This window comes from Podarcis raffonei, chromosome 13 (assembly GCF_027172205.1).
Source record: "Podarcis raffonei isolate rPodRaf1 chromosome 13, rPodRaf1.pri, whole genome shotgun sequence".
Taxonomy (NCBI): domain Eukaryota; kingdom Metazoa; phylum Chordata; class Lepidosauria; order Squamata; family Lacertidae; genus Podarcis; species Podarcis raffonei.
Window position 1 is genome coordinate 32,900,826 of NC_070614.1, and position 27,230 is coordinate 32,928,055.

The 27,230-nt window shown below is 45.0% G+C and overlaps 1 protein-coding gene and 1 non-coding gene across 2 annotated transcripts; both read right to left on the reverse strand.

Annotated features, from left to right (window-relative positions):
- Positions 1–2,691: 2,691 nt before the first annotated feature.
- On the reverse strand, positions 2,692–24,918 carry LOC128399635 (von Willebrand factor A domain-containing protein 5A-like). Its single transcript, XM_053361260.1, has 19 exons — positions 24,688–24,918; positions 21,766–21,859; positions 21,329–21,531; positions 20,670–20,892; positions 19,532–19,704; positions 18,018–18,132; positions 17,723–17,895; positions 17,444–17,532; positions 16,601–16,745; positions 15,981–16,060; positions 15,788–15,902; positions 14,014–14,178; positions 13,753–13,856; positions 13,322–13,527; positions 11,276–11,416; positions 10,599–10,700; positions 4,720–4,862; positions 4,225–4,348; positions 2,692–2,961 (listed from the first exon to the last, which is right to left on the reverse strand). The coding sequence occupies exons 2-19, from the start codon at positions 21,803–21,805 to the stop codon at positions 2,882–2,884; spliced, it is 2,421 nt and encodes an 806-aa protein (XP_053217235.1). The 5' UTR covers positions 21,806–21,859; positions 24,688–24,918; the 3' UTR covers positions 2,692–2,881.
- Positions 8,542–8,646, reverse strand: LOC128401075 (U6 spliceosomal RNA). The gene has a single exon (XR_008327424.1). It is a non-coding gene; the product is annotated as a U6 spliceosomal RNA (small nuclear RNA).
- Positions 24,919–27,230: the final 2,312 nt, after the last annotated feature.

A 27,230-nucleotide genomic window follows, 5' to 3' on the forward strand; every position in this document is an offset into this window, starting at 1 on the left:
AAGACCCAATTGCCTTAGCAAATGACAGCAGGGTCCACGGATTAATAACCGACGCCCCAGAGGTAGTGGAGGAAATACATCAGGAACCGTCCAGGGCTTCAAGTGATAGCCAACCTTCTGACATGAACCTAGATTGACTTTATACCATGGCTGGGAACCTGGTGCAAAAATCCTCTCTGCAGTTGTTATTGTGGAATGTGGCAGGGTGGTTTTCTAAGCCCTTATATAGACTTTTGAATTGCCTGCCCTGGAGTCCAAGAGTCAAGACCACCCCCAGAAACATACATACATCACAGAAGGGGTGTAGCCCAAGACCACCCCCCAATATATCATGTGTACATCAGAGAAGGGGTGGACTACAACAGAAATCTGAGTGCGTTGTTTTTATCCTGTCTGCCAGGTTACCTGATTAGATTACCTGGGCATCCTGACCACTCTTTCGTTATGATAACTACTGTACAGTGGTACCTCGGGTTAAATACTTAATTCGTTCCGGAGGTCCGTAATTAACCTGAAATTGTTCTTAACCTGAAGCACCACTTTAGCTAATGGGGCCTCCTGCTGTTGTCGTGCCGCTGGAGCACGATTTCTGTTCTCATCCTGAAGCAAAGTTCTTAACCTGAAGCACTATTTCTCGGTTAGTGGAGTCTGTAACCTGAAGCGTATGTAACCTGAAGCATATCTAACCTGAGGTACCACTGTAGTCAATTATTGAATCCAGGTCACAGGTCACAGGCTCACCCTATTCATATCTTAACTGTGCCCTTGAGACAGGATTTGTCAGCAGAGACAATGAGGAGGCTTCCCATTTCCTTTGACCTTGCAGATAAATATTTGAGGTCAATTTGGAAGAGACAAATGGTTTCACGACTTTTTCTGTGGGTCTCAGACATGTGGTTTACACATTTATGTATGTACTTGCTTGGTACATTTATGAACATCTATTTTATATATATAAGACCTTAAAATTATTCTAACAATTGGTACATTTATGAACATCTATTTTATATTTATAAGATCTTAAAATTCTTATAACATTTTTATTAACACTGTTGGAACACTTGATGACCCCACTGGCCATCTATTTTATGAGATTCCCAGGAAACCAAATTTAATATGGGTCTAGCAGAGAAATACTCAACTAGTGTTTTCCCAGTCCTACCATTCTTGAGATTATCATTTGAGCATGCAGCCAGTGTTGGTGGCCAAGCTATTTTGATTGCTAGGCAAGGCTAACTACTTTTTGAAAGATGTGACTATAATATTTAAAATTAGCTGCCCCCCCCCACAACCTCCAATCAATTCTATAATCCATTTCATATATATATTTATTCAAAATTGAACCAAATGACATCCAAGAATTCTCTAAAAGCAGTTTTATTTCTTGCTGCAGCAGGATACAGCAAGCAATCAGAGAAGGCAATCAGAGGCTGAACCCTGATCCCCAATTACACAGATATAAACCATAAAGCCGCAAAGATAGGTCAAACCTAGGTCAGACCAACCAGAAACCTGTTATGGTTTACCTGTCAGCCTGCCTGCAAGGCATACATTTCCTGTTTTGCACTTGTTTTTAAAGGTCATGGCTAAAGACACTTTCAGTTTTTTCCTTTACTCCGTTTGTGATTTGTACCATCTCTGTCATGATGCTGAAATGCAAACTTAAGAGAGGAACAATGAGAATACATGATCAAGTATTCCAAAAGGACTGGAGTAATTTTATACGATATATATATGATCTATTTGAAATCTATATGATATGAAAGATTATTGTATGCAATTAACATCACTAGCAGGGGTGTCTGAAGACTTGTAATGAGAAATTTTCTACCTTCCTATATTTATTTAAATGTTGAGCTATTTTGTAATGAGTAATTAGAATTGGAAAACGTACAAAATGCAATGATACAAAGGTTAATTTTGAAAGCCATGAAGCAGGAGGGAAGAAAGTCGATAGAGTCTAAAGAGCCAGGGAGGTAAAGTGGATAATAATGATGTGAATGTACATTATTAAATGGAAAATAAAAATTATATAAAATCATATAAAATACATGATTATGGTGTCAGCCATCTGCACAAACTTTTCTTCTTAGGATTCCTGCTCTGAAGGCAAAACAGTCCACTTTTTTCAAAGGTATAGGGGGACCTGTCCCCTAAAAAATAGTTAATGGGATACCCAACAGATCTCTCAACTGAGAGTTTTAAATCTTTGAACAAGACTGCTCTTAAGTCCTTGTAGATTGGACAAACCAGTAGGCAGTAGGGTAAATCTTCAGGCACATTGGCAAACTCTCTCTTCATAAGGAATCGGGTGATAGCATCCTTCAGCTTTGGCAGAGTGCACAGACTGGAACTGCAGAGCTGTAAAGGCTTTTATCCATCTGAGCTTTTAAAGGTCTGGAACACTGAAGAGAAAGTGGCTTTCCACTAAAAGACATATTCAGTACCCACCTGTCCAGTATTAACTCTCAAACTATTTGCTTCCCTTTTCTGTTGACAGCATGCATTTGGATGTAGGTAGATTATAAACTATTGTTTTAATCTGCTGGAACAAACAGTATAGATTGTGTTCAAAATTTAGGTAGTGATTTGGGTTTCAGGTTAAAGCAGAAAAGTGGTCAAACCTGGTTTGTAATAAAATTTCATTTAAGTACTGAATGGTTGTTTATTTTGCAGTTTGTAATTATATAAGGCATCTCCATATGAAAGGAAACTCCAGCACTTCTTGCAGTGAAGACATGGAGGAATCAGAAGGAAATGCTCAGCTCAGGGACTGACAAGAGCTTTATGAGATGGCAGCCAGCTATACTTTGGCAGGAGAAGAAAAGAAGAGTGCAGCAGAAGCTCCTGTTTTAAAAAGCACAAGGCTACAGAGCCAAACTCAGATTCCAAAAGCCTCTGGGCTCACGCTGCTGCCCAGCATCTCATTGCCAGCCTTCATACACTCAGCCAGCTGGGACCCTGCAGACAAACAAAGAGGCAGAGTTAGGATCCACCAGCACCAAATATCACTTTTCAGCCTGCGCCCAACTCTTTTTCCAGGCCCAATAACTGATCACTCCATCTATGTGCGATGGGGAGGAAGACAGAAGGCTGCTGTTCGTTCCATCTTTTACTCATTTTTTAAAGTGAAGTCTGAGTGTGCTCCAACACATTTTTTTCAAAGGCCTGGAAGGGGAAACCAATCACAAATGCACACAAAGGGGCAACATTTTGAAGTGCAATTAACTGAATGGCAGAAAGGCAATCAGAGACGTGGGGGCGAGCCGGCGAAAAGAGGGCGAGCCCCCTCCGCGCCGGCCCTAAATAGGGCAGGCCATGCCCCCCCAGCCAGCCAGCTGATTGGCTGGCTGGGGGGGGGCAGACCCGACCGGGATTCCCCTGCTCTCACGGGGGCTGGGACCAGCCCCCGCTCACGTGGGGTGGGCGTGAAGCCCGCAACCCCACCTCCTGGGCAGGCTGGAAGTGGCTTTGTTTTAGGATTGTAAGCCTGCAGGTAAGCACTGTCTCGCTTTACCTGACTGTATTTAAGTTGCACTGAAGAGTGACTTATATACAATCACTCTTCACTGAAGAGTGGAGTAAAGGTAAAGGGACTCCTGACCATTAGGTCCAGTCACGGATGACTCTGGGGTTGCGGCGCTCATCTCGCTTTACTGGCCAAGGGAGCCGGCATACAGCTTCCGGGTCACGTGGCCAGCATGACTAAGCTGTTTCTGGTGAGCCAGAGCAGCGCACGGAACACTGTTTACCTTCCCGCGAGAGCGGTACCTATTTATCTACTTGCACTTTGACATGCTTTTGAACTGCTAGGTGGGCAGGAGCAGGGACGAAGCAACGGGAGCTCACCCTGTCACGAGGATTCAAACTGCTGACCTTCTGATCAGCAAGCCCTAGGCTCTAAATAAATGCTCTAAATAAATAAAAGCACAATAAGCTTATTGTGCAATTTCCTTCCAAGAGAAGTTAGACTAGCTCCCTCTTTGGTTACCTTTATTCAGACAGGCCTTTGAAAACTAAGGCACAGGTGATGTGGAATAATGGGCTGGTTAGGACAAGCTGAACTTCCATGGTGGTTTCAAAGGCATTTTTAATGCATTTTCATTATTTTTGTTTTACTGTTCGGTGTTTTAAAGTGTTTTGAAATATAAGTAACCTTCTATCCCAGTCTGGGAGAAAAAAACACGGGTATAAATACATTAAGCAAACAAACAAGTTTTTCACCTGCAGTTGCCTGGAGCCAGCTGAGAGCTTTAGTTTCCAGTAATTCCCATTCATCCCTCTGGTCTGTGGCCCTGGAGTGGAGCCAGAGAAGGGCCAGCACAGTCGCCCATGCATCTGGGGTCACCTGGCAATATGGAGCAGGAGTCAAAAGACAGACATGCACTGAGCCCTGCTCCCTCACTGGCTTTGTACAGAAATTACATTTGACAGTTCTTAAAGAAAAACAAAACAATGGCTGAGTGTGACCTTTCAGTACCTGGTTACAGTTTGGCCACAATCTGGGAAATAAACACATGAATCAGATGAACCATCTGCTTTTGCAGATCTACTTTCTCTCCCTCTCTTGTTGAAAGCATAAAACATGGCCATAGTGGGAAAATATCCACAGAAGGAACTCCGATGCAGGAGAAGTTTTTAATTAATTGCTTCCAACAATCGCTTTAACAGAACTTTTATTACAATGGACAATGCCACCGATCCTGCCACAGACCTTACCTGGGCAGGTGATTTGCTTGAGATCTCAGCCTCGCTCAGGCCTAGGATGGTGGCCAGACCAGAATCAAGTGGCCAAGAGCCATTAGCATTTTGCAGAGACACCAAGCTCAAGAGAGGCGATTCCTTCTCCTTGGGAGTGGGCTCTGCAAGGGGCAATAAAAAGAAGATAAATTAACTGTTAGAATCCAGTACTAAGAATTTGTCAAAAATGTACAACTTGCTGCTGAAATGGAATACACAAGATGAAACGGTTAAATCAACTATGATTAAATGGGCTCAGGACATTGGTCATAATATTTTGTTCGCTGACTGGGAAAAGTTGTGGACCACCGGGATGAAATTTACGGCATGCAATGCCTTAAGAGAGAATATTATGAAAATGATCTATAGGTGGTACATAACCCCAGTCAAGCTTGCAAAGATTTACCATTTGCCTGACAATAAATGTTGGAAATGTAAGGAAAAGGAAGGTACATTCTTTCACCTCTGGTGGACGTGCCCGAAGATTAAGGCATTCTGGGAAATGATCTATAATGAACTGAAAAAGGTATTTAAATATACTTTCCCCAAGAAACCAGAGGCCTTTCTCTTGGGTATTGTCGGCCAGGGGGTGTTAAAGTCAGACATAACTTTCTTTATGTACGCCACAACAGCAGCTAGAATACTTATTGCAAAGTACTGGAAGACACAGGATCTACCCACACTGGAAGAATGGCAGATGAAGGTGATGGACTACATGGGCTTGGCAGAAATGACGAGCAGAATCCGAAACCAGGGAAAAGAAACGGCGGAAGAAGAATGGAAAAAGTTTAAGGACTATTTAAAGAAATATTACAAAATTAATGACAGCTAGAATGATGTTGGACTAAAGTAAATGGTTACTATTAGTAATGGTTAAGACAAGGAGAATAAGGATGATTAGCTTAAATTTATAGCAAAATAAGGGAAGATTTGCTGAACAATTGATTAGAATTTGGAATACAGAAACGGGAGGCATGAGGAAGTCGAAGAAGAAAGGTTTAAGAAATTAGGACATGAAAGGGTACTTGTTTCTTGTTTTGCTTCTTTTTTTTGTCTTCTGTTTGTTTATGTATGTTTTGTTTGTATGAATATAAAAATTGTTTAATAAAAATATTTAAAAAAATAAAAATAAAAAGAAGATAAATTAAGATAGCTCATAGCCTCCACACCACATTCAGAACTCTCCCATCTACACTATTAGCTAGATTTTCCAAAGCTCTCAATAGACAGTCATGGTGATACAAAGAGTGGTACTTCCTAATATGCTCCACCTTGATCACCGAGATCCTCTCGTGGTTCCCCATGCCCCCGAGGTTTGGTTGGACTTCCGTAGAGACTGGTTCTTCAGTGTTACATGCTCTGCCCCACAGGACTCCCTCCCAGTTTGCAGGGAGAAGATATCTTTTTGTTTTTTTTTTTTTTATAAATTTTTTTATTGCTTTTTTCCAGAATCTAAATCCATCATCAATAACACAACAAAAGCGGTTTTACAGAAAGAAAAAGAAATTAAACAAGAAAAAATTCATTTTTCGAAGTCTTTTTTTTTTTTTTCATCATCCACTGGACTTCCCCATCTCCTCCATCCCTGCATTCTTTATAATAAATATAAACAGCAAATTAATACCTTGTTTCCTGTGTTTTTGTATTTTCATCTAATTATTCACTCTGAAATTAAAACTTTTCTCAATCATTAACTTTGTTTCTATCAACTCCGAATTTCAATACTGAAGCATATTTACCTCAAACCTTAGCAAATTTTTAACATTCATATATCTTATAATGTTTTTGTAAATAGTCCTTAAATTTTTTCCAATCCTCTTCCGCAGCCTCTTCTCCCAGGTCTCGGATTCTGCCAGTCATTTCGGCTAGTTGCATATAGTCCATCAGTTGTGTGTGCCATTCTTCCAGTGTGGGTAGCTCCTGTGCCTTCCAGTATTTAGCTATGAGAATTCTTGCTGCAGTCGTTGCATATAGAAAGAAGGTTCTGTCTTTCTTAGGTATCCTCTGGCCCACAATGCCCAAGAGGAAGGCCTCTGGTTTCTTCTGAAAGGTATACTTAAATACCTTTTTCAACTCGTTATAAATCATTTCCCAGAAGGCCTTCACCCTCGGGCATGTCCACCAGAGGTGGTAAAAAGTTCCTTCAGCCTCCTTACATTTCCAACATTTATTATCAGACAAATGGTATATCTTTGCAAGTTTGACTGGGGTCATGTACCACCTGTACATCATTTTCATAATATTTTCCTTTAAGGCACTACATGCCGTAAATTTCATACCGGTGGTCCATAACCTTTCCCAGTCCTCAAACATAATGTTGTATCCAATATCTTGTGCCCATTTTATCATGGCTGATTTGACTGTCTCATCTTGAGTATTCCATTTAAGCAGCAAGTTGTACATTCTTGAAAGCACTTTCGTCTTAGGTTCAAGTAATTCTAGTTCTAATTTTGATTTTTCCACCTGGAAACCAATTTTTTTATCTTTTTTAAAGATCTCTAAAATTTGGGCATAGTGAAACCAGTCTCGCACCTTCCCTTTCAATTTTTCAAAGCTCTGCAACCTCCAAGTGTCACCCACTCTTTCTATTATTTCACAGTATTTTGCCCAGCCACCCCCCATATTAAGTATTTTTGTGGCTTTAGCCTCCATCGGTGATAACCACCTGAGAAGATATCTTTTTGGATATCTTCTGTTAACTGTACTGTTCAGACAATCAAAGGAAGTTTTATTGGTGTTTTTTTGTTATGGTTTATGGATATTTTAAACACTGATTTTATTATAATTAGTATGTTGTAAGCTGCCTTCATATATCTTATGACTGTGTGGATTATAATATATATATATTTTAAAAAAAACTGCTGAACCAGAAAACCAGAAAGACTACAGCTCCCATCACCCCTGTCCTTTAGGCATGTTATCTTCCATCAGGTGACAGAGTCCCCCTTCCTGTATTTTCATATTATTTGATTCTGGAATTCTGTCAGCTCTTGTAGTGAGTTCTTCCAAAGTATTCCTCCCCCCAATAGCTTAAAAACAACAATAAAGACCCAAATCCATGTAGGAATTAGCTAGCTATATACCGTATTTTCCTGTGTATAACACGCCCCCCCTGTATAAGACACCCCCTATTTTGGGGAATAAAGCCAAGACTTGTTGAGTTTTTTGGGGGGAGGGGGATGCTGAAAAATCACTCACCCGCCTGAACGCTTCCTATCAGACGCAACAGAGAAGACATCAAACGCCTGATTACTCGCTACCAGTCACCTGTCGCCCACCCAATTGCCGCTGCAACAGCGAATCCAATAAAAACCTTGCCACAGCCACCAATCACTTGCACGACCACCACTGACAATCTTCGGCTCATAGCATCAAACAATCACCCACCCCCCCTCTGCACTACCCGTGCATAAGACAACCCCGATTTTAAAACATTAAGGTAAAGGTAAAGGTACCCCTGCCCGTACGGGCCAGTCTTGCCAGACTCTAGGGTTGTGCGCCCATCTCACTCAAGAGGCCAGGGGCCAGCGCTGTCCGAAGACACTTCCGGGTCACGTGGCCAGCGTGACATCGCTGCTCTGGCGAGCCAGAGCCGCACACGGAAACGCTGTTTACCTTCCCGCTTGTAAGCGGTCCCTATTTATCTACTTGCACCTGGGGGTGCTTTCGAACTGCTAGGTGGGCAGGCGCTGGGACTGAACGACGGGAGCGCACCCCGCCGCGGGGATTCGAACCGCCGACCTTTCGATCGGCAAGCCCTAGGCGCTGAGGCTTTTACCCACAGCGCCACCCGCGTCCCCTAAAAATATGGAACGCTTCACGAATTTGCGTGTCATCCTTGCGCAGGGGCCATGCTAATCTTCTCTATCGTTCCAATTTTAGTATATGTGCTGCCGAAGCGAGCACATTTAAAACATTAGTTTCACGTAAAAAATACTCTTCTTACACATGGAAAAGTACAGTGGTTGTGTCAGCTGAATGGAATCTGCCCTGAATAGCTGACACAAGGAAACAAAGGAAAAGGGAGAGTGATTGCAATTTAAACTCGGCTTGCCAGTTTTGCACAAGGGAAAATGCTGGAACGTTGGTCTGACACAGAGGTGCAGTTCAAATATTCTAAGGGCTTGATGGGTTAAATACTTGGGCCTGGTTTACTTGCAGGAACCAGTGCAGTTGCTGTACATTATGTTCTCGTTATGTCTAGTTTCCATCAGGAGGTGGGATGCGGCACTCTGCACCAGCCGATGCTTCTCAGTCTCAGAGTGTGCCCATCAAACTTAAAGCTCAAGGTTACTGAGAAAAGTGCTTGTAGGGCAAGCTTATCCCTGTCAATTTACACAGGACAGTAATTAAGGCAATGGGTTCACTTGGTCTCCCACTCCTGGCAGCAAAGCCTCCTTCATAAATTCACCACACATGGTGGGTGAGGTTGTACTGCACCGGAACAAACATTTACGCTGACTGAGCCTATGCATGAGTAGCTTCTTACAAGGAGACTTCCACATCATCAGGATGGGAGCCCAAGCAGGGCCATCTCCAGCAGGGGGTGCAAGGGGCGCTCGGGCACCATGCTCCTGAGGGCGCCGGGTTGGGGAGTCTGGGGCTGAGTTGGAGTCATCTGGGAATGGGAAGAGCTGTGAAATGTTCTAGGGGCAAGCATTTTTGTCATTGTGAATTATATTGATGTTAACAACTTTATCTGACCAGTAGTACCAAAATCTCTTAACTGGTATTTGAAGCATACAGTATGTGTTAATGAGATAAAAGGAAACTAACCGTGGCTCCAATTGAGAAAATGTTTGATATACATTGACATTTAGTGGGTTGATTCATTTTCCACATTGATCAACGTTTTATGACCAACAAGTTTGCTAGAGAGAGATTTACCCAAAAAAAGGTCAACAACTTTGGGGGCGCTGGGCAGATCCTTGCACCCCGGCACCACATATGCTTAAGATGGCCCTGAGCCCAGGCAGAAGCAGCAGCTTAAATATTGTGTTTATAGACGTCCATGCTAAAAAGCATTGGCATCTGAGGATGGGGTCAGCAACATAGTCCTGTTCCCTGGTTTTCATGTGAGCATGTGAGCACATGGCACATTCAAGAGGTTTAAAGTTCTGTTTTGAAGTGCAAGCTTCTAGACCTCACAGGGTCCAAAAACCAATACCACACACACTGAAAGCTGAATTGCTGGTACCTGATTGGAAATACAGAAGGGGTTGAATAACACTACATAATTGGGGGAGGGACTTGCCTAGGATCCATGCCCACTTTGGTCTCTACTATTTTCCCCTCAATCAACCTCCCTTTCTGCCTCCATCTCCCAGTCAGAAGAACTGACAAATGCAACTCAGATTGATTTCAAATTCTCCTTGTCATTTTTGCCAATTCAGTAGAGAATGGGATAAATAAGGTTATACTTAAAAGAACATTGTAATCATATGAAATCTTTGGCATGTTTTGAATGACTCCTGCAAAGTTATACAAATCATAGATATTTTGGGTAAACTGAAGTTAGGTAATAAATAATATGCAGTTGATAAAGAAAACTTGGAACCTATGATGGAGAGATTGGAAATCATAATAGGTGGAAGGAATTTGTTATGTATAGAACTGTATTCTTTTATGTATGTTATTTGTTTTGTTTTACTGTTGACTGGTGATATTAAAATATATTATTTTTTTAAAAAAAGACAAGTGCAACTCAAGCCAAGCATGCAATTCAATATCCCATTCACATTATTTCAGTTACAGACTTATTACAAGTAAGATCTATGTACAAAATGAATGCATTCAGTGTTTTAACTCTTCTATGCAGAACACGAACAGATTCAAGATGGTGGCAGTGTTTTTATTACCTGAGGACTTAGCAGAGTAAGAAGTTTGAATGGGAGGAGGTGATGACTGCAGCAGGGAGCCACACATCTTTCTCATAGCTCGTTTGCCCTTGAATAGACCGGCTAGATCAAGAGGGAAAAGAAACAGAAATCTATTGTGATTTTGAATAAGGTATAGGTCCCAGGATTCTTTGGTGGCAAATGTGCTTTAGATATGTGGTGTTTATGCAGCCATTGACTCTACAGCAAAGAGCTGCCGCCCTGCTGTCTTCTCCCTATTCTATGCCTGCCTAGGACTGCTGCTCTCAAAGCCTAGGCTGGACCTCCATGTTTTTTAAGGACCGTAGTCCTTTTAAGTGGCTTTCCCAATTGATTTGACTCCAACTTCCATCTGCCCCAGTCAGCAATGGTCACATGTACAAGTTGTAGCCCAACAACATCTGGAGAGCCAGAGAGACTGATTTTGAAGGGAAGAGGTTTTTATGTACAGTAGTTTATAAAAGTTTAGAATTGTCTTCTAAATGGCTCCCTTTCACAGAGATTAGGGCCAAGCCACGTCTCAAATTAACCCAGATGATTAAAAGTTAAGGGAACAAGTATTGTAGATAAGGCCTATGTACAAAATGAATGCATTCAGTGTTTTAACTCTTCTTTGCAAAACATGAACAGAGTTGAGATGGTGGCAGTGTTTTTATTACCTGAGTTCTTAGCCAAGGGAGAATGTTGCATGGGAGGAGGAGAGCAGAAATCCATCGGGCTGCCATACGCCGTCGGCCTTGATGAAAATGATACGCCTAGAGATGCAGATTGTGCATAGCACAATGCCTTTCTACCTTGTACTAGACCAAGGAGGAAAAAACACACAAATCTAATGAGATTTTGAACAAGCTACAGGTCCCAGGATTCTTTGGAGGGAAATGTGCTTTAGACAAATGGCGTGTATGCAACCATTGACTCTACAGCAAAAGAACTGCTGCCTTCAGGGGTGCCAACTTGAATAAAATATATGGGGGGCCCAGGTAAGCCCAACTCCGCATAATCGATCATATGACATGGTGCACACAAACAATTTGAATGGCAATGCCCATCAACTTTGCAGGGGTCCAGACCCTTCAAATATTTTATTGGGGCAGGGTGAATCCCCCCAAAGCCCCTAGGACTTGGCTCCTATGGCCGCCTTGCTATCTGCTCCCCATTCGGACTGCAGCACCCGCAGCCAAGGCTGGACCTCCATTGTTTAAAAAATACTGTAGTCCTTTCTTGACCAGGGAGCAAGTGGCTTTCCCAATTTGTTTGACTCCAGCATCCATCTGACTCAGTCACATTTTCAAGTTGTAGCCCAACAACATTCAGAGGGAGGGAGGGAGAGAGGTGGGGAGAGGGAGATATTTAGAAGGGAAGAGAGTTTTAAGTGGCTGATAAACACATCAGCAGGGCTGAAGGAAGTTCCCTGAGAAGTCTTCTCAATGGCTTCCTTCACATAAATTAGGGCCAAGCCATCTCAAGGAAGCACAAGCCACATCCTGGACCAAGATTATTACTCCCTCCTCCTCCTACTCAAGATGCTAAACGTTAAGGGCACAAATAATAGAAAACCCTTCTCCAAGCACCATCTTGGCTTTCTTGGGTTGTGACCATTGAAACTCATTGATATGAGGGAAATACATTGATTTTGTGACCACATATCACTCTGCTCTAGCACTTAAAGCATTATTTTACCTAGGTTAAACAAAACTTGTCAGTTCTTGCGGTCTTAACAGTTTGTTATTAAACTTTGCTTCATGAATGGATTGTTGCCTAAGACCTAGAATATCTAGAAGACCTACTGAGACAGAATGAAAATGTGAGTTATATTCACTCTTGATATAGCTTGATATAGGTAACTTCTCACCTCAAGACCCCTGGTAGTTTTCAACACTGAACTCTTAGCTCAGTTTTTCCTAAGTAACACCATTGCTAAGGAGTACTTATCAAAAACCTTTTCAAGTTACATATTATTAGCAAAGCTCATGAGTTTAAAGTTATACATAATTGTTTGAGCACAGCTGAGGAAAATATTTTAAGGAGACTTTTGATGCCTTAGAATTAAAGTTCAGCTCATCATATCATCACGGCTTCTTCTCTTCTCCTTTGGAAGAACTCAGAAAGATACTCAATGGATGAATTATTTTTTAAATAAAAGGTGAGTTCTGGCTCCTTAGAATTCTTGATAACCGTTTGAAATGTTCTTGTGCTCATTCCATGTCCATTATTCACTTCTGTATGTATATTATTATTTAAATATTGTTTGATATTTTGAAGCATATTAGCTTTTTCTAACAATTTTTTATGAAATATTTTGCCTTAACTATTTCTTTTCAGTGTAAAGCCTGCCAGAATCCACAATTAATCAGGCAGGTGTACTTCCCTAATGGAATAGCTAATATTGTTTCATTAGCTTGTATCTCTAATATTTAGAGAATACCAAGTGATGGAACCTTCCTAAAAGAGCAAAAATATGCCAATTGGATCTGAAAGTTCAAGCTGGAATGTTGTAGAAGTAAGCTAAGCTTTAGACAGAAACAAATTTGAAACACACACACGAGTGGGATACCGGATATCTCCAAATTATCTTAATGAAGGCTGAGTAAAACCAACTCCAAGTCACCCCAAAAGTCTTTTCTAGAAGGTACTGAGCAGATGCAGTGACACTGAATCCAACATGGAATCCATGGTCATTGCCAAACACATCTCCTTGAACTCACATGCATGGGGAACGTCTCGGCGGCTGAGGGGCCCTTGAAGTGCTGTGCCCAGCTCCATGTTCACTCCCACAAAGGCCGTCTGTGAGCACACCACCCCAGAGCTCAGGCTTGTCTCCAGTGCCAGGCGCTGCTTTTCTTCTCCCTTCTCCCCGGCCCCCTCCAGTTCCTTTAGGAGGGTCTGAGCCGCCAGGCGGTGAACAGGAAGCCTGCAGTATGGGAAAAAGGGGGCAGCGGGGAGATAAATGCAGGGACCACTTGGCATGATGTCAACCCCTTAATATAGGCCATCCAAATCCAATCTTCCTTGACTATTGGCAAATCTGGATTATAACTTGATGGCTTCCAAATGCTATCTGTAATTAAATAAACCGTATCACTTTTGTCCAAGGTTGGGGGGGGGGGGGAAGACTTACAAAATGTGACAGTACTACCTGTCAGTCTCCTGAGCCTGGAGTGAGAACTTCATTGTTTCTTTGAAAGCCTGGTCTTGGAACTGGTACTGAAGAACAGCAGTCCCTTCTGTGGAGCCTGAAGACTGCAGAAGAAAAGAAAGCATCAAAACTGGGAAAGGGGAAGAAGCCTTCGGAACAATACATTCTGGGATTATAAAACACCAAGACTGGCAGGTTTTGGTATTTAGGATAGGAGGGAGGGATTATTCATTGGTTAAGGTCTTGGTGGTGGTTACTTGCCTGGTCCTGCCCATGGATCTGGGCATAAATGAGGCAGCGCTGCCCCTGGAAGATGACCTGTGGGCCTGACCCCACAAGCTCAGCCTTCAGACCAGGAGGCAAGTCCCAGCTCAGAGAGATCCTGGTCACGGCTGGCTGCAGGGCCTTCTTCAAAGACTGCAGGGCCTACGGGAAAGCAAGAATTTTGCAATGACATTAAGAGAATATCAAAGTTCCTGTTCAACTATCGCTTAAAAATAAGTTTCTATGTGAGATTGTTTTGAAACTGTGTGAACAGTGCTTGCAAAGGAGTCAGGAGAGGGGCTGGTGAAGATGCCATCTTGGTTTCTCCAAAAGCCACTGAACATAGAATAGAAGCCTGCTGGACAGTCTCTGAGCAACACAATGACTGGGCCACAAAGGTAAAGGGATCCCTGACAATTAGGTCCAGTCGTGACCGACTCTGGGGTTGCGGTGCTCATCTCGCTTTATTGGCCGAGGGAGCCGGCATACAGCTTCCGGGTCATGTGGCCAGCATGACTAAACCACTTCTGGCGAACCAGAGCAGCACATGGAAATGCCATTTACCTTCCCGCTGGAGCAGTACCTATTTATCTACTTGCACTTTTACATGCTTTCGAACTGCTAGGTTGGCAGGAGCAGGGACCAAACAATGGGAGCTCACCCCATCGTGGGGATTCAAACCTCTGACCTTCTGATTGGCAAGCCCTAGGCTCTGTGGTTTAACCCACAGTACCACCCGCATCCCTGTGCCACATAAAAGGTAAAGGTAAAGGTACCCCTGCCCGTACGGGCCAGTCTTGACAGACTCTGGGGTTGTGCGCCCATCTCACTTAAGAGGCCAGGGGCCAGCGCTGTCCGGAGACACTTCCGGGTCAGGTGGCCAGCGTGACAAAGCTGCATCTGGCGAGCCAGTGCAGCACATGGAAACGCCGTTTACCTTCCCGCCAGTAAGCGGTCCCTATTTATCTACTTGCACCCGGGGGTGCTTTCGAACTGCTAGGTTGGCAGGCGCTGGGACCGAGCAACGGGAGCGCACCCCGCCGCGGGGATTCGAACCGCCGACCTTTCGATCGGCAAGCCCTAGGCGCTGAGGCTTTTACCCACAGCGCCACCCGCGTCCCTTGCCACATAGGGGGCACTAAAAAAGATTCGAATTCATAAGCAGATGACGGGTGCTATGAGAAACTGAGGTGTGTTTTTTTTGTCAAGCAGAAACATGTAAATATAGGCACTTCCAGACTTGCTACTTCCCAGGTAGGATTCCACAGGACACTGGAAGATTCAGATTGTGCAACTGAAGCTTCCTCCCCAAAGGATAAGACTTTCTGCAGAATGGGAAGCAACAGGAAAATGCACCGGAAAGTGTGAAATAACCCTTGCTTGATGCAACGCCATCTAACCTCCCTATAAACTGAGGAGGAATCCTCAATAAACTAGGCAATCATGAAGGCAACCAATGTTTCTTTCCAGCGAAGTGGTTTAAAATGTCCCTTAAAGAAAGTATAGCTATTGGGCACTACTAGCAATGCAAAGTTTCCATATGCAGTTCAGGAGAAGTGTAGAAGGGTGAGCCAAATGATCATTCTAAGGGTGCATTCCTTATGTATTAAGGTTTCATGGATCTTTTCCAAAACTTAGTGGTTGTGCTGCGTGGGAGAGCTGGGATTCCATGCTCTGATGGATTGTCAGGGGGCACCTGGCAGTTTACCCACAGCTCAGGAGAAACTGGTGGAGACCAGGAGAAGAGGAATGTGGAGCTCCTGAGCCTCACCTTGGCCTGCATGCGCTCCTTGCCTGTGATGAATTCAGCACTTCCTCCGGCCGCACGGGCAATTCCTTTGATGAGGGCTGTGGAGGCCCCTTCGCCAATGCCAAAGGAGAAGCACCTGTCAGAGAAAGAGGAGGTGAACCTAGGCCAGGTGCAGAAACCTGTGAGATTAAGGTTTCCCTCTCCCTTGCCTTACCTGTGGGAGCTGCTGTGATGCTGAACTTCAGCAATGACCTTATCTGTATTAGACACCTCTCCATCCGTGAACACAAAGAGCTAGAGAGAGGGAGGGAGGGAGAACAGAGAGGTATCAAAACCTATCCTATTTCCCCTTTGAAGTCCATTTGCAGGCCCCAATTGCATTCAAACCCCACATATAAACGGGGAAAATGCCTATCCTAGTGGTGGTGCATTTGTATAAAGTGTGTGAGGGAGTGGAAGACTGACTCTTTAATTCCTCCATACCGTGCAAGCTAACTTAAATGGCAGGTGATTGACATGTGGGGGGCCTCTCTTCTTTGACATCCGTTTGCAGGCAAAGATTGCATTCATTGTCCATCTGCAAACAGACGAAGTTGGCCCCAATAACTTCCCCTTCCCACTTCCAAAGGGAGGTCTCAACTCAAGTATCTTCCATGGGGTTGTACATTTTTCTATTTATTCAAAATAATTTTAGACTGCTCTGTATCCTCATGGACATCAGGGTGTTATGTAGAAAAAGCACAATACACATAACTTAAAACCTTCACAAAAAACACCAACTTCATGTTTGTTCCACCACTCTTTGCAGGTCACTAAAAACCCTACTCTTGATACCTGGCGAGGATATCCTTCCCGGCACGGCTGGCTGTAAATGGCCTTCAGTGGCTGCAGAATCTCTGTACCCCCCAGATCAGCTTGCAGCTCCTTCACCCGTTGGAGGGACTTTGACATGGTCTCCTGGGTGTATTCTACACTCTGCCTGTAGAGAGTTTCGGAGAGTCAAGGAAGTAAAGGACCTATTTTCCTCCCAAGCTCAGCCAATTCCCCATCAGGCTATTTTGTAAACCTCCCACAACATTCCACGTTTCCACTAGGACTACCCTTTTATTATTTGTTACATGGTCTAATTGCTCCCCTAAAACTCATCCAGTCAGATTCAAACTTCTCCTCTTCTCATCATTCAGTGCTCAGAATGCGCGAAGCCACATCAAGGATAGAAAAAGCCTATGTTTACTGTGCAGGTAACAAGGAGGAAAGGGTAATAGCAGAACAAATAGGGAAGAGGAGGTGAGAAATGTTTAGGGGTCCAGAATGTGCCTTGCAGGAGATGCTGGGAAGCTAGCTTGTGAAAATACCCCATCTAGCCTGGACAGATCTTCTAACTCCTTGGGTCAAATCTCGTGACACTTTTAAAAACCCTTCCATTTCATTGACCTATAAAAGCAAGGGTGAGGAACCTTTGGCCTTCCAGATGTTGATGAACTACAAGTCCCGACAGCCCTAGCAGGCAATGATCCAAGAGGCAGGGATTATGGAGCTGTAGTTCAGCAACATCTGAAGATGAAGAAGTGTGTTCAGATTCCTGTGTCAACCGTTGCCAGTGATACAGCATAGGAGCAAATGGAGGAGCAGAGAAGTTATGAGTCTGACAACACTGGACACTCTTTTGACACTCACGGGTAGAATGAGTCATGGGTCGATCCAAATCCATAGATGTTGAAGTAACATCCCAGAGGGAGACTCTTCAGCAAGAAAATCAGGGTTTCCTGAAATGTGGGGTTGGGGAGGGGGGAGAGAAAAGCAGGAGTCACCCTAGGTGCCCCAGCCCAACCTCTAGCATTTATTTCAACATTACGGGCCCAGCCTCCTTCAAGGAACCATTCATCTGCAGTCTTCAATTACCCTCCCTTCTACCACTCCATCCTATTCTTCAAAACAGGTTTGCCCCTTGGGTACCTTGGCACTCTGAATCCGTGTTGGGGAATCAGGGTTCCGATCGGTCCAGGAACCCATGCTTCCAGAGCGGTCCAGCAGGAAGATAAATTCTCCAGTTGCCTTCTGGCCTGGTTTGGGGGCAGGGACACTGGGGTACAGGGTGAGCAGGAGTGCTGGGTCCCCCATCAGAGAGCCTGTGCAATGCGGGAGGAAAGGAGATCCATTAGGCATTTTCACCCAAGGCAGCACCCTTTCACCTCCCAGTACCCTTTGTGTTTCTGCCCCCATGTCCTCCATTGCCTTAGGCTTTGCTCACCTGGGGCAGCCCCAGGCTTCCCAGCCTCTAGGAGGGTGCTGGGCTTGTGAATGTCCTCGCAATATATCAGCAGCTCCACGTCTTGGTCGAACTGGTGCCCTTCGGCCAAGGAGACCTTTGGTGTTAGAAGGAAAAGCAGAGTTTGAATGCGGAGCTCTGTTCCTATTCCTCCCAAAGATGTTTATGTGTGTAACACTTTCGAAAATGTTGCTATGGAATTTGGCCATTTATTCCAAAACTGTGCAAAATGAGAGAATTGTAGGTTGTGCCATTTGATTCAATAACAGGCAGCAAAATAAATGATCAACTGCAGGACCTCCCCTGCCAAATGTAGAACCTGAGATACTGAGAGAAGCTCTCTTGGGTCCCAGGCTTTGTATGCCAATAGAAACACATTGAACTGGGTTCAATAGCTCACAGTTAGTCGATATTATTAAAATGTGCCCTTAGAGTAAGCATATCCGCATTATTACTGATCAAAAGGAAAGGATTTGAGGCCAAAACCAAACCCTACTGTTTGGTTTTACATGACTGGTTTTATTTGTAAACCAATAGCCAAAGGTGACGAAGAGTCATATTCAAGCTGCAGGGTAGCAAGAGATTTTAAAAAACCTCGCCGCCCCCCATAGTCCATCTTTTAGTGGGGTAGCATCCACACTTTGGAACTCCCTATTTATTGACATCAGGCAGGCTCCTTCGCCATATGCTTTTGGACACCTGCTGAAAACATTTCTGCATAGGCAAGCCTATCCATGAATGTAGAGTACTGACATATGTTTTAATCAATTTTTAAATCCCTGGTTTTAACTATTCCTGAATGTTTTAAATAGCTGTTTTTTAAACTTTGCTAGTGGTAATTTTATCGCTGCTTTCCCTTTTGCAAACCACTTTGAGTGTGTGTGTTTATTTTAATTTTACAATCAAGTGGCATATAAATTCTGTGAAATATAAACAAACAAACAGTGGTCTCAATAGAAATCCTGCCCCTAGGCTGCCTATTCGTAGTGGGAGGGCGGCTCCCACCTGCCCTTGTTACCAGTAATGCCCAGCATGGGAGTGGGATTCTGGTAGAGGCAACAGAGTTAAAACTCTCCTCTCCCACACCAAAGCCAAGATCCAGCTTGCCCCCTTCACCTTATTTGTTCAACCAGCCAAGCAAGGCCAATATAGCTCTGAGTACAGGGTGGTATATAAATTCAATAAATAATAATAAATATAATACCTGGTGGCTATTCACAGTGGAAGGACAGCTCCCCTCTCACAAACTGCAAGCATGGGGAGGGAGATTCCAAACAGGGCTGTAGGGGTCGCAAGAGTCAAATGCTCCCCTTCCCAAGCCATGGCCCCAATCCAGCTTACTCTTCCCTTTCCAGTTATTTGTTTACAAAAGAAAGCAAATAGCACGTCTATGTCGGCCATTAGACCTAAGCACAGATTTTGGGATGTGTGTGCAACTTCAAATGGAGAATGACAAATACACCCCTTTTCAGAAGCTGTTCCTTTCACTATTGTACCTGGGCAATCGTACGGTCTTCTGCCCTGTAGTGCAAAGGCTCAAGGGTGCATTTGGACTCCACACGGTTGATGCCATAAGGTGACTCCAGGGTGGCACTGAGGCCGAGAGTGTAGGGAAGCTGCCCCTTGGGCACTCGGGGTATGCTCTTGGTGACATTGCCCCCTTCTGAACCTGTACATGAGAGAGCGAGAGAATCATAGAACCACAGAATTGTAGAATACCATGAGAATCATCTCATCCGACTCCCTGCAATGCAGGAATGCTCAGCTGTGCCATATGGGGATTGAAACTGCAACCTTGGTGTTGCTCTAACCAACTAAGCTATCCAGCACACCATGGTTATTGAACACAGTGGGCAAGCTCTCATGAGGAGGAAGGCACTGTAACACAACCCCATGTGGGAGGAAGAATTAGGCTGTTGGAGGCGAAGGCACCATGAAACAGTAATGTACAACACGCCACCCCCAATCCCCAGGCAATTACCCAGGGTTCGAGTTTCCTGTTGGAAATGAGACACAGTGGGGACTGTCGTGTCTTTATGATATGTGGTTTTATTTACACATATATACAACCTGAGTCTGGACGGAGGAAAATCCCAGCGCTCACATCCCAAGAGGGTCCTGCTCCTTCCATTGCTGCAGCCGCCAATTCAAAGAGAAATCAGCCCTGCTCTCGGGGTCCTTTCTTGAGGCTGCCTCATGTCAGCCCACATGGCTTCAGCCCTCCTCCATCTTACCAGAAACCCTTGCCAAAAAATGCAACCAACCCTCCTTTCACTTACATCACCACTTCTAACAAACACACTTATGGCACTTCTCCAATTGAGTTAATGTAACAAAATACCTTCCTGGGCCTTTCCAGCAGAAAAGAGGAATCTAGGAACTGTTTCTTTTAGTATTTTATTTGTGTCAGCTGATAAGTAGGACAAACCCAATTCAAAGCTCCTTTCTGGGCAATTTGGTAGGATGGGAGTAAATAATCTATTTTGCTCATCTCTGTAAAGATTGTACATATGAAATGAGCATGCATTAATGCTTCTGTTGCTCCAAATCCACAGAGCTTAGGTATAACAAAGCAGCATTGCAAGAGGCTTGTATGTGGGGGTAGTTAGCGTGTTTGGGGGTGCAGGTGCTTACCCTGAGGTGCATAGCGGGGGTTGAGGACAGCGGGCAGGACAAAGCGGATGGCCCCATCGGGCTCCGGAGCCAAGGCCTGGACGTAGGAGAGCTTCAGCGTGGCCTCCCCATCGGGAGGGAGGTTACCCAGGCTGCAGGTGAAAATGTCACTGGTGTTTTCTTCTCTTCCAAGCAGGAAAGCCTGCCGGCCTTCACTCAAGGCATCCTCATATTCCTGCTCTGCCTGCATTGGGTGGTGGAGAAGAGAAGAACATCAGGAGTGAGGAAGGCAAGGACACAGGCAGGTGTGGTCCCAAGAAAGGATTCCCATTTAAAAACAGCTGTCGACCAATTGGTTACCTACCAGCGAAGCTTCCATGCTTTTGTAATTTCACCTTGTGAAAGTAAATTATAAGCACTGTAGTATCTACACTGTGACTTTAGAATTCATGCATTAGGTTAAAATTACACCAAGCTGCAGCAGAAGAGGCCAGGAAGCCAGGCTCCCCACTACAGCAACTGGGTGTTGTTAGACATTCTTTCTTTTAAGCACAACATGTGAGTTTCTTGACACAAAATCTGCTTGTAGGCACAGAGTCCTATCTAGGGAAGTCTCCGCCTCCCTTCTCAAACTGGCCACCCAATGCCAAAGGCCCCGATTCTCCTCAGACCTTCCATACCTGTTTCTTCTCTCGGATCTGGGCCTCAATCCGCGTCCCACCAATCAGGCCCTCGAAGGCATACACAGCGGCTTCATCATCCAGAGGGAAGACAAACACCACCTCCACTGGGGACTTCTCCTCATTGTGGTAGCGAAGCTCAGACACCACGTCAGCCACAAAGCCTCGGACCACCACATCCACAGAGATGCTCTTCAAGGGCACTGGGGCAAGGCGAGAACAAGGAAGGCTCAGTGTCTGGCCCTGTATACACTTTGGAGAAACCCTCTCCAGTCATCTTGGCTCCCACTGCCAGGCCAGCCAGTTATTTAGGACCCCCCAACCTACACCATTACATACCATAAACAAGAAAGCTATATTTTGGAAATTTATAGCAGTATGTGGCTTATTGCCATTTTGCACCCGCTTAGCTGAATAACCGTATGCAGGTAACTTACCAGGTTCCCGAGAGTTTGTGACAAGCCCACAAACAGTCATGGCCAACAGCAATAGTCTTTGCGGAGGAATTGGTTTCCCAGAGATTCACCCCAACTGCAGAAAACTGAGATTAATTTTTGGCTAGAGGGAAACCATATGTATAACAACTCTGTATTTTATTTTCCTTTGATTTAATGGAAATGGTAGCCCCCACTTATTTGTATGAAATATTGTTCCCATTTAAAATAATACTGTTTACCCAACATTATTAAGCAATTGCTCTTACAAGGATATTTGTTTGTCATTGTTTTCTGTCTCATCTCTGAATGCAGAAGAATGAGGGGATGCTAAAATGACAGATGGAAGGAAGGTGAGATTTGATGCCAGGTTTAACGAATCTTCTCTCAGCCCATGTCTCTCCTTATACTCCCCACCCCAATTTCTGGCAGCCAATCTCACTTGACATGCCTCTCATCCATTCTTCAGCCACTCTTTACTCCCTGGTGCTCCTTCTGTATTAAGATCCCAGAGGGGAGCACCAGGGCAGAGGCTATGGTGATCAGAAGAGAAGAGTCTGAGCATGTGCAGAGTGCAGCCACTCAAGGAGAGGTGGGGAGGGAGCCAATGGACTGTTATGTTTCTTCCATCTGAAAGATGAAGAGACCCTTGAAGAAGGAGGCCAATGTGCCCCCACCTCCAGGTCCCCCAGGAGAAAGCTGCCTGCAACACTGCCCTCCTGAAGCTCTTAGCCAATGAATGAAGTCATAGCTATGATTGGCATGTGGGGTGGGGAGGGGGGGAAGTGGAAACCCCTGAGATAATAATAGAGAAGCGTGTTCATTGTTCTACAAAGGGACATCCTGATTGTCTCTAAGCAGCAGTATTGGGAGCAGGTGAGAAGGAGATGCACAAGGAGATGTAGGGCTTGGGGCAAACTATGGCACAGTGCTCATCAATCTGCACCTCCTGACTACAGGATCAAACTTGTCTGCAGGACATGTTTTCCACAGTGAGATCAACATGAAAGAATTAACTGTTGCATACCAGGCCTGGCCCAAGGTGCTTGACCACTTGAAGGGAGCTGCAACAAGGACTCCCCTCCACACAAAGTCAAGGTGTGTAGATGTCCCAGTAGATGTCCTGGGGCACCCAAGGGAGAAAACAGCAAGGGAAGAGATTGGTGCAATCCCTCCCTAGCCATTTTTTGTGTGCTATCTTTTTATGGCACATACAGTAAAACCATCTGCATGGGCTGCCTGCCTCTCTCTGTCTAGTGGTAGGGCCACTCTGCAACCAACAGCACTCACTTTTTGCTCCACCTGCTGCAGTTCTTGCCTGCTCTTTACCATAGAGACCTCTACCACATGTGGTGGAAGTGTGGTAAAGTGAAGGGCTTCTGGGAATTAATTTACAACGAACTTTAAAAAGTTTTCAAGTACACCTTTCCAAAAACCCCTGAAGCCTTTCTACTGGGATTGGTAGGGAAGGAAATTAAAAAGAAAGATAAAAACCTATTTCTGTATGCCACGACGGCAGCAAGGACTATGTTGGCCCAGAATTGGAAAACAGATGTAATACCAACTATTATGGAATGGCAGGTTAAAATGATGAATTACGCGGAACTGGCTAGACTATCAGGGAAAATTCGAGATCAGGATGAACAGAAGCTTTATGAAAGTTGGAGCAAATATTTGGTGTATATAAGAGACAACTGCAAAACCTTAAAGACACTGGCAGGGTTAGATTAACTCCAACAGCATATGGTTAACCAGGTAAACAAACAAAATACGTGATGTAAGAAAATGTATGATACTTACCGAAGGAGTGGAGGGAAGTCTGAAGCTCGGCAGAGCCAAAGATATACTGTATGTGAGATGTATTTGTATAATGAATGTATATTTAATGAAAATCAATAAAAAATTTTTTTTTAAAAAAGGTCCCTAAGGATGCTAATTGTTCCCCCCTAGCATTAGCACTTGGGACGCGGGTGGCACTGTGGGTTAAACCACAGAGCCTAGGACTTGCCGATCAGAAGGTCAGCGGTTCGAATCCCCGCGATGGGGTGAGCTCCCATTGCTCGGTCCCTGCTCCTGCCAACCTAGCAGTTCGAAAGCACGTCAAAGTACAAGTAGATAAATAGGTACCACTCTGGAGGGAAGGTAAACAACATTTCCGTGTGCTGCTCTAGTTCGCCAGAAGCGGCTTAGTCATGCTGGCCACATGACCTGGAAGCTGTACGCCGGCTCCCTCGGTCAATAAAGCAAGATGAGCGCCGCAACCCCAGAGTCGGTCACGACTGGACCTAATGGTCAGGGGTCCCTTTACCTTTACCTAGCATTAGCACTGGGTTCCAATGAGTGTTAGAAAATACCATCCATTTTCCACTGTACAAGGAGGCTAGTGATCAACTACAGAACAATGCAAGTCACTACGCTGTCTGAAGGACAGTGGATTGCCCCCCCGCCCGAAAAAGTTTGCTGACCCCTGTTTCATGGCATGGGTAGGCAAACTAAGGCCTGGGGGCCAGATCCGACCCAATCACCTTTTAAATTTGGCCCGCGGATGGTCCGAGAATCGGCGTGTTTTACATGAGTAGAATGTGTGCTTTTATTTAAAATGCATCTCTGGGTTATTTGTGGGGCATAGGATTTTGTTCATTCCCCTCCCCTAAATATAGTCCGGCCCCCCACAAGGTCTGAGGGAGAGTGTACCGGCTCCCTGCTGAAAAAGTTTGCTGACCCCTGTTCTACCCAGAGGGACCAAAGGTGAGAGGAGAAGGGAAGCAAAGGGGGATTTTGCTCCCAAACAGATCAGACGCAAATAGTTAAGGTAACGGGGATCTCTTGTTGGGGGTGAAGTTTTGTTTAAGAGAGAGCGATGCTATGAGTGGGCTGTAGAGAGGCGCCCACTCAGAAATCATTTGCAGTAGATCATTTTCTTACCTCAAAGCGCCCCCAAAACTCGACGTCCTTCCCCCCTCGCCTTGCTCTGCAAACAGCGGAGCAAAAGCGAAAGTGAACCTTTTTGAGCAGAATGCAGAGGGACTTCCCGTTACTCCCGCCTCCAGCCAGGGAGGGTCCACAAATTCCTTACTGGACACTGGTGCCTCTATTTTTCCATTGCGTCTTTGGGTACAGGTGGAATATGAACTGAAATATTACATAGATATTAACACACACACATGCAGTACCACTTTTAGCACTAAATGTGGGTTAGTAGTCCTATTTTAGACATAATAAAGGGCTTTAGCCGCACTTTTCTTTTGCCCCACTCTTTCCAGACAGACACTCCATGTCAGAGGGGCTCCCCCCCCCCGGAAAACCGGCTCTTTCAAGCTGAATCAGAGCAAAGGAAAAGAGCACTGGGACAAAGAGCTTTAAATCGCAGATCATGCATGGAAAAATCAGAGGAAAGGTAAACGTGGATAAGCCCAAAGATGTGGAACCTCTCACATGGTTCCTTTTATGAGTGCTAGGCCCCAGAGGAAAAAGGTAAAAGGCGGATCTACACGGATCCTCGTGAAGTCATATGATTTTTTTCATTCAAATTAAATAAAACCACCATGATACTGTAGACCATGTCTTACTCTGTAGAAAGCATCAAAAAAATCACGCATCCACTTTTTCCTGGGGGGGGGGGCAGGGGCGCAAAAACATGGTTAAAAAACACGGATCCTCATGGATCCTCATGATTTTTCCACTAGATCAGCCCAAAGCCACCATCAGATCAAAGATCATGGCCATGGGCACAGCATCCACCACAAAAATCACGGATCCACGGCTTCCTGGCGAAACCGTGGCCCAAAAACGTGGTTTTGAAGCACGGATCTTCATGGATCCACACGCATTTTGCATCACGCAAACCCAAACTCACCGTCAAATCACATATCATAGTCAGGGGCACAGCCTACACCACAAAAAACTCGGATCCACGCCTGCCTGGCCACGCCCTGGCCCAAAAACGTGGTTCCGAAGCACGGATCCTCATGAATCCTCATGATTTTTGCATTGGGCCACCCCAAACTCACCATCAAATCACACATCATTCCCAGGGGCACTGCCTGCACCACAGAAAACTCAGATCCACGGCTTCCTGGCCACTCCATGGCCCAAAAATGTGGTTTTGAAGCACAGACCCTCATGGATCCTCATGCTTTTTGCATTGGGCCACCCCAAACTCACTGTCAAATCACACATCATTCCCAGGGGCACAGCCTGCACCACAGAAAACTCGGATCCATGGTTATCTGGCAACACCATGGCCCAAAAACGTGGTTTTGAAGCACAGACCCTCATGGATCCTCATGCTTTTTGCATTGGGCCACCCCAAACTCACTGTCAAATCACACATCATTCCCAGGGGCACAGCCTGCACCACAGAAAACTCGGATCCATGGTTATCTGGCAACACCATGGCCCAAAAACGTGGTTTTGAAGCACGGATCCTCATGGATCCTCATGCTTTTTTCATTGGGCAAACCCAAACTCACCATCAAATCACACATCATGTCCAGGGGCACTGCCTGCACCACAAAAAACTTGGATCCACGGTTATCTGGCCACTCCATGGCCCAAAAATGTGGTTTTGAAGCACGGATCCTCATGGATCCACACTCTTTTTGCATTGGGCCACCCCAAACTCACCGTCAAATCACACATCATTCCCAGGGGCACAGCCTGCACCACAGAAAACTCGGATCCACGGTTATCTGGCAACGCCATGGCCCAAAAACGTGGTTTTGAAGCACGGATCCTCATGGATCCTCATGCTTTTTGCATTGGGCCACCCCAAACTCACCGTCAAATCACACATCATGCCCAGGGGGCACAGCCTGCACCACAAAAATCACGGATCCACGGCTTCCTGGCCATACCGTGGCCCAAAAACGTGGTTTTGAAGCACAGATCCTCATGGATCCTCACGCTTTTTGCATTGGGCCAACCCAAACTCACTGTAAAATCACACATCATGTCCAGGGGCACAGCCTGCACAACAAAAAATTTGGATCCATGGCTTCCTGGCAACACCGTGGCCCAAAAACGTGGTTTTGAAGCACGGATCCTCATGGATCCTTGCACTTTTTGCACTGGGCTACCCCAAACTCACTGTCAAATCACACTTCATGCCATGCGGCACAGCTTGCACCGCAAAAAAACTCGGATCCACGGCTTCCTGGCCACTCCATGGCCCAAAAACGTGGTTTTGAAGCACGGATCCTCATGGATCATCACACTTTTTGCATTGGGGAACCCCAAATTCACCCTTTATTCAAATATCTTGTACATAACCACAGATCTGACCACAAACATCATGGATCTACTGCTTCATGGCCCTGGCCAGATGCTACCCTGGATATATTGGCCAATTTTTATGTGGGTGTGCTGGGATGGAGGAAATGGAGTCGGCTGAATCTCTATCCATTAAAGATGGGCGCCCAATGGCTGGGCCAGAATGATTTCAGTTCTGTTTGCCAGCTCTCAGCTCT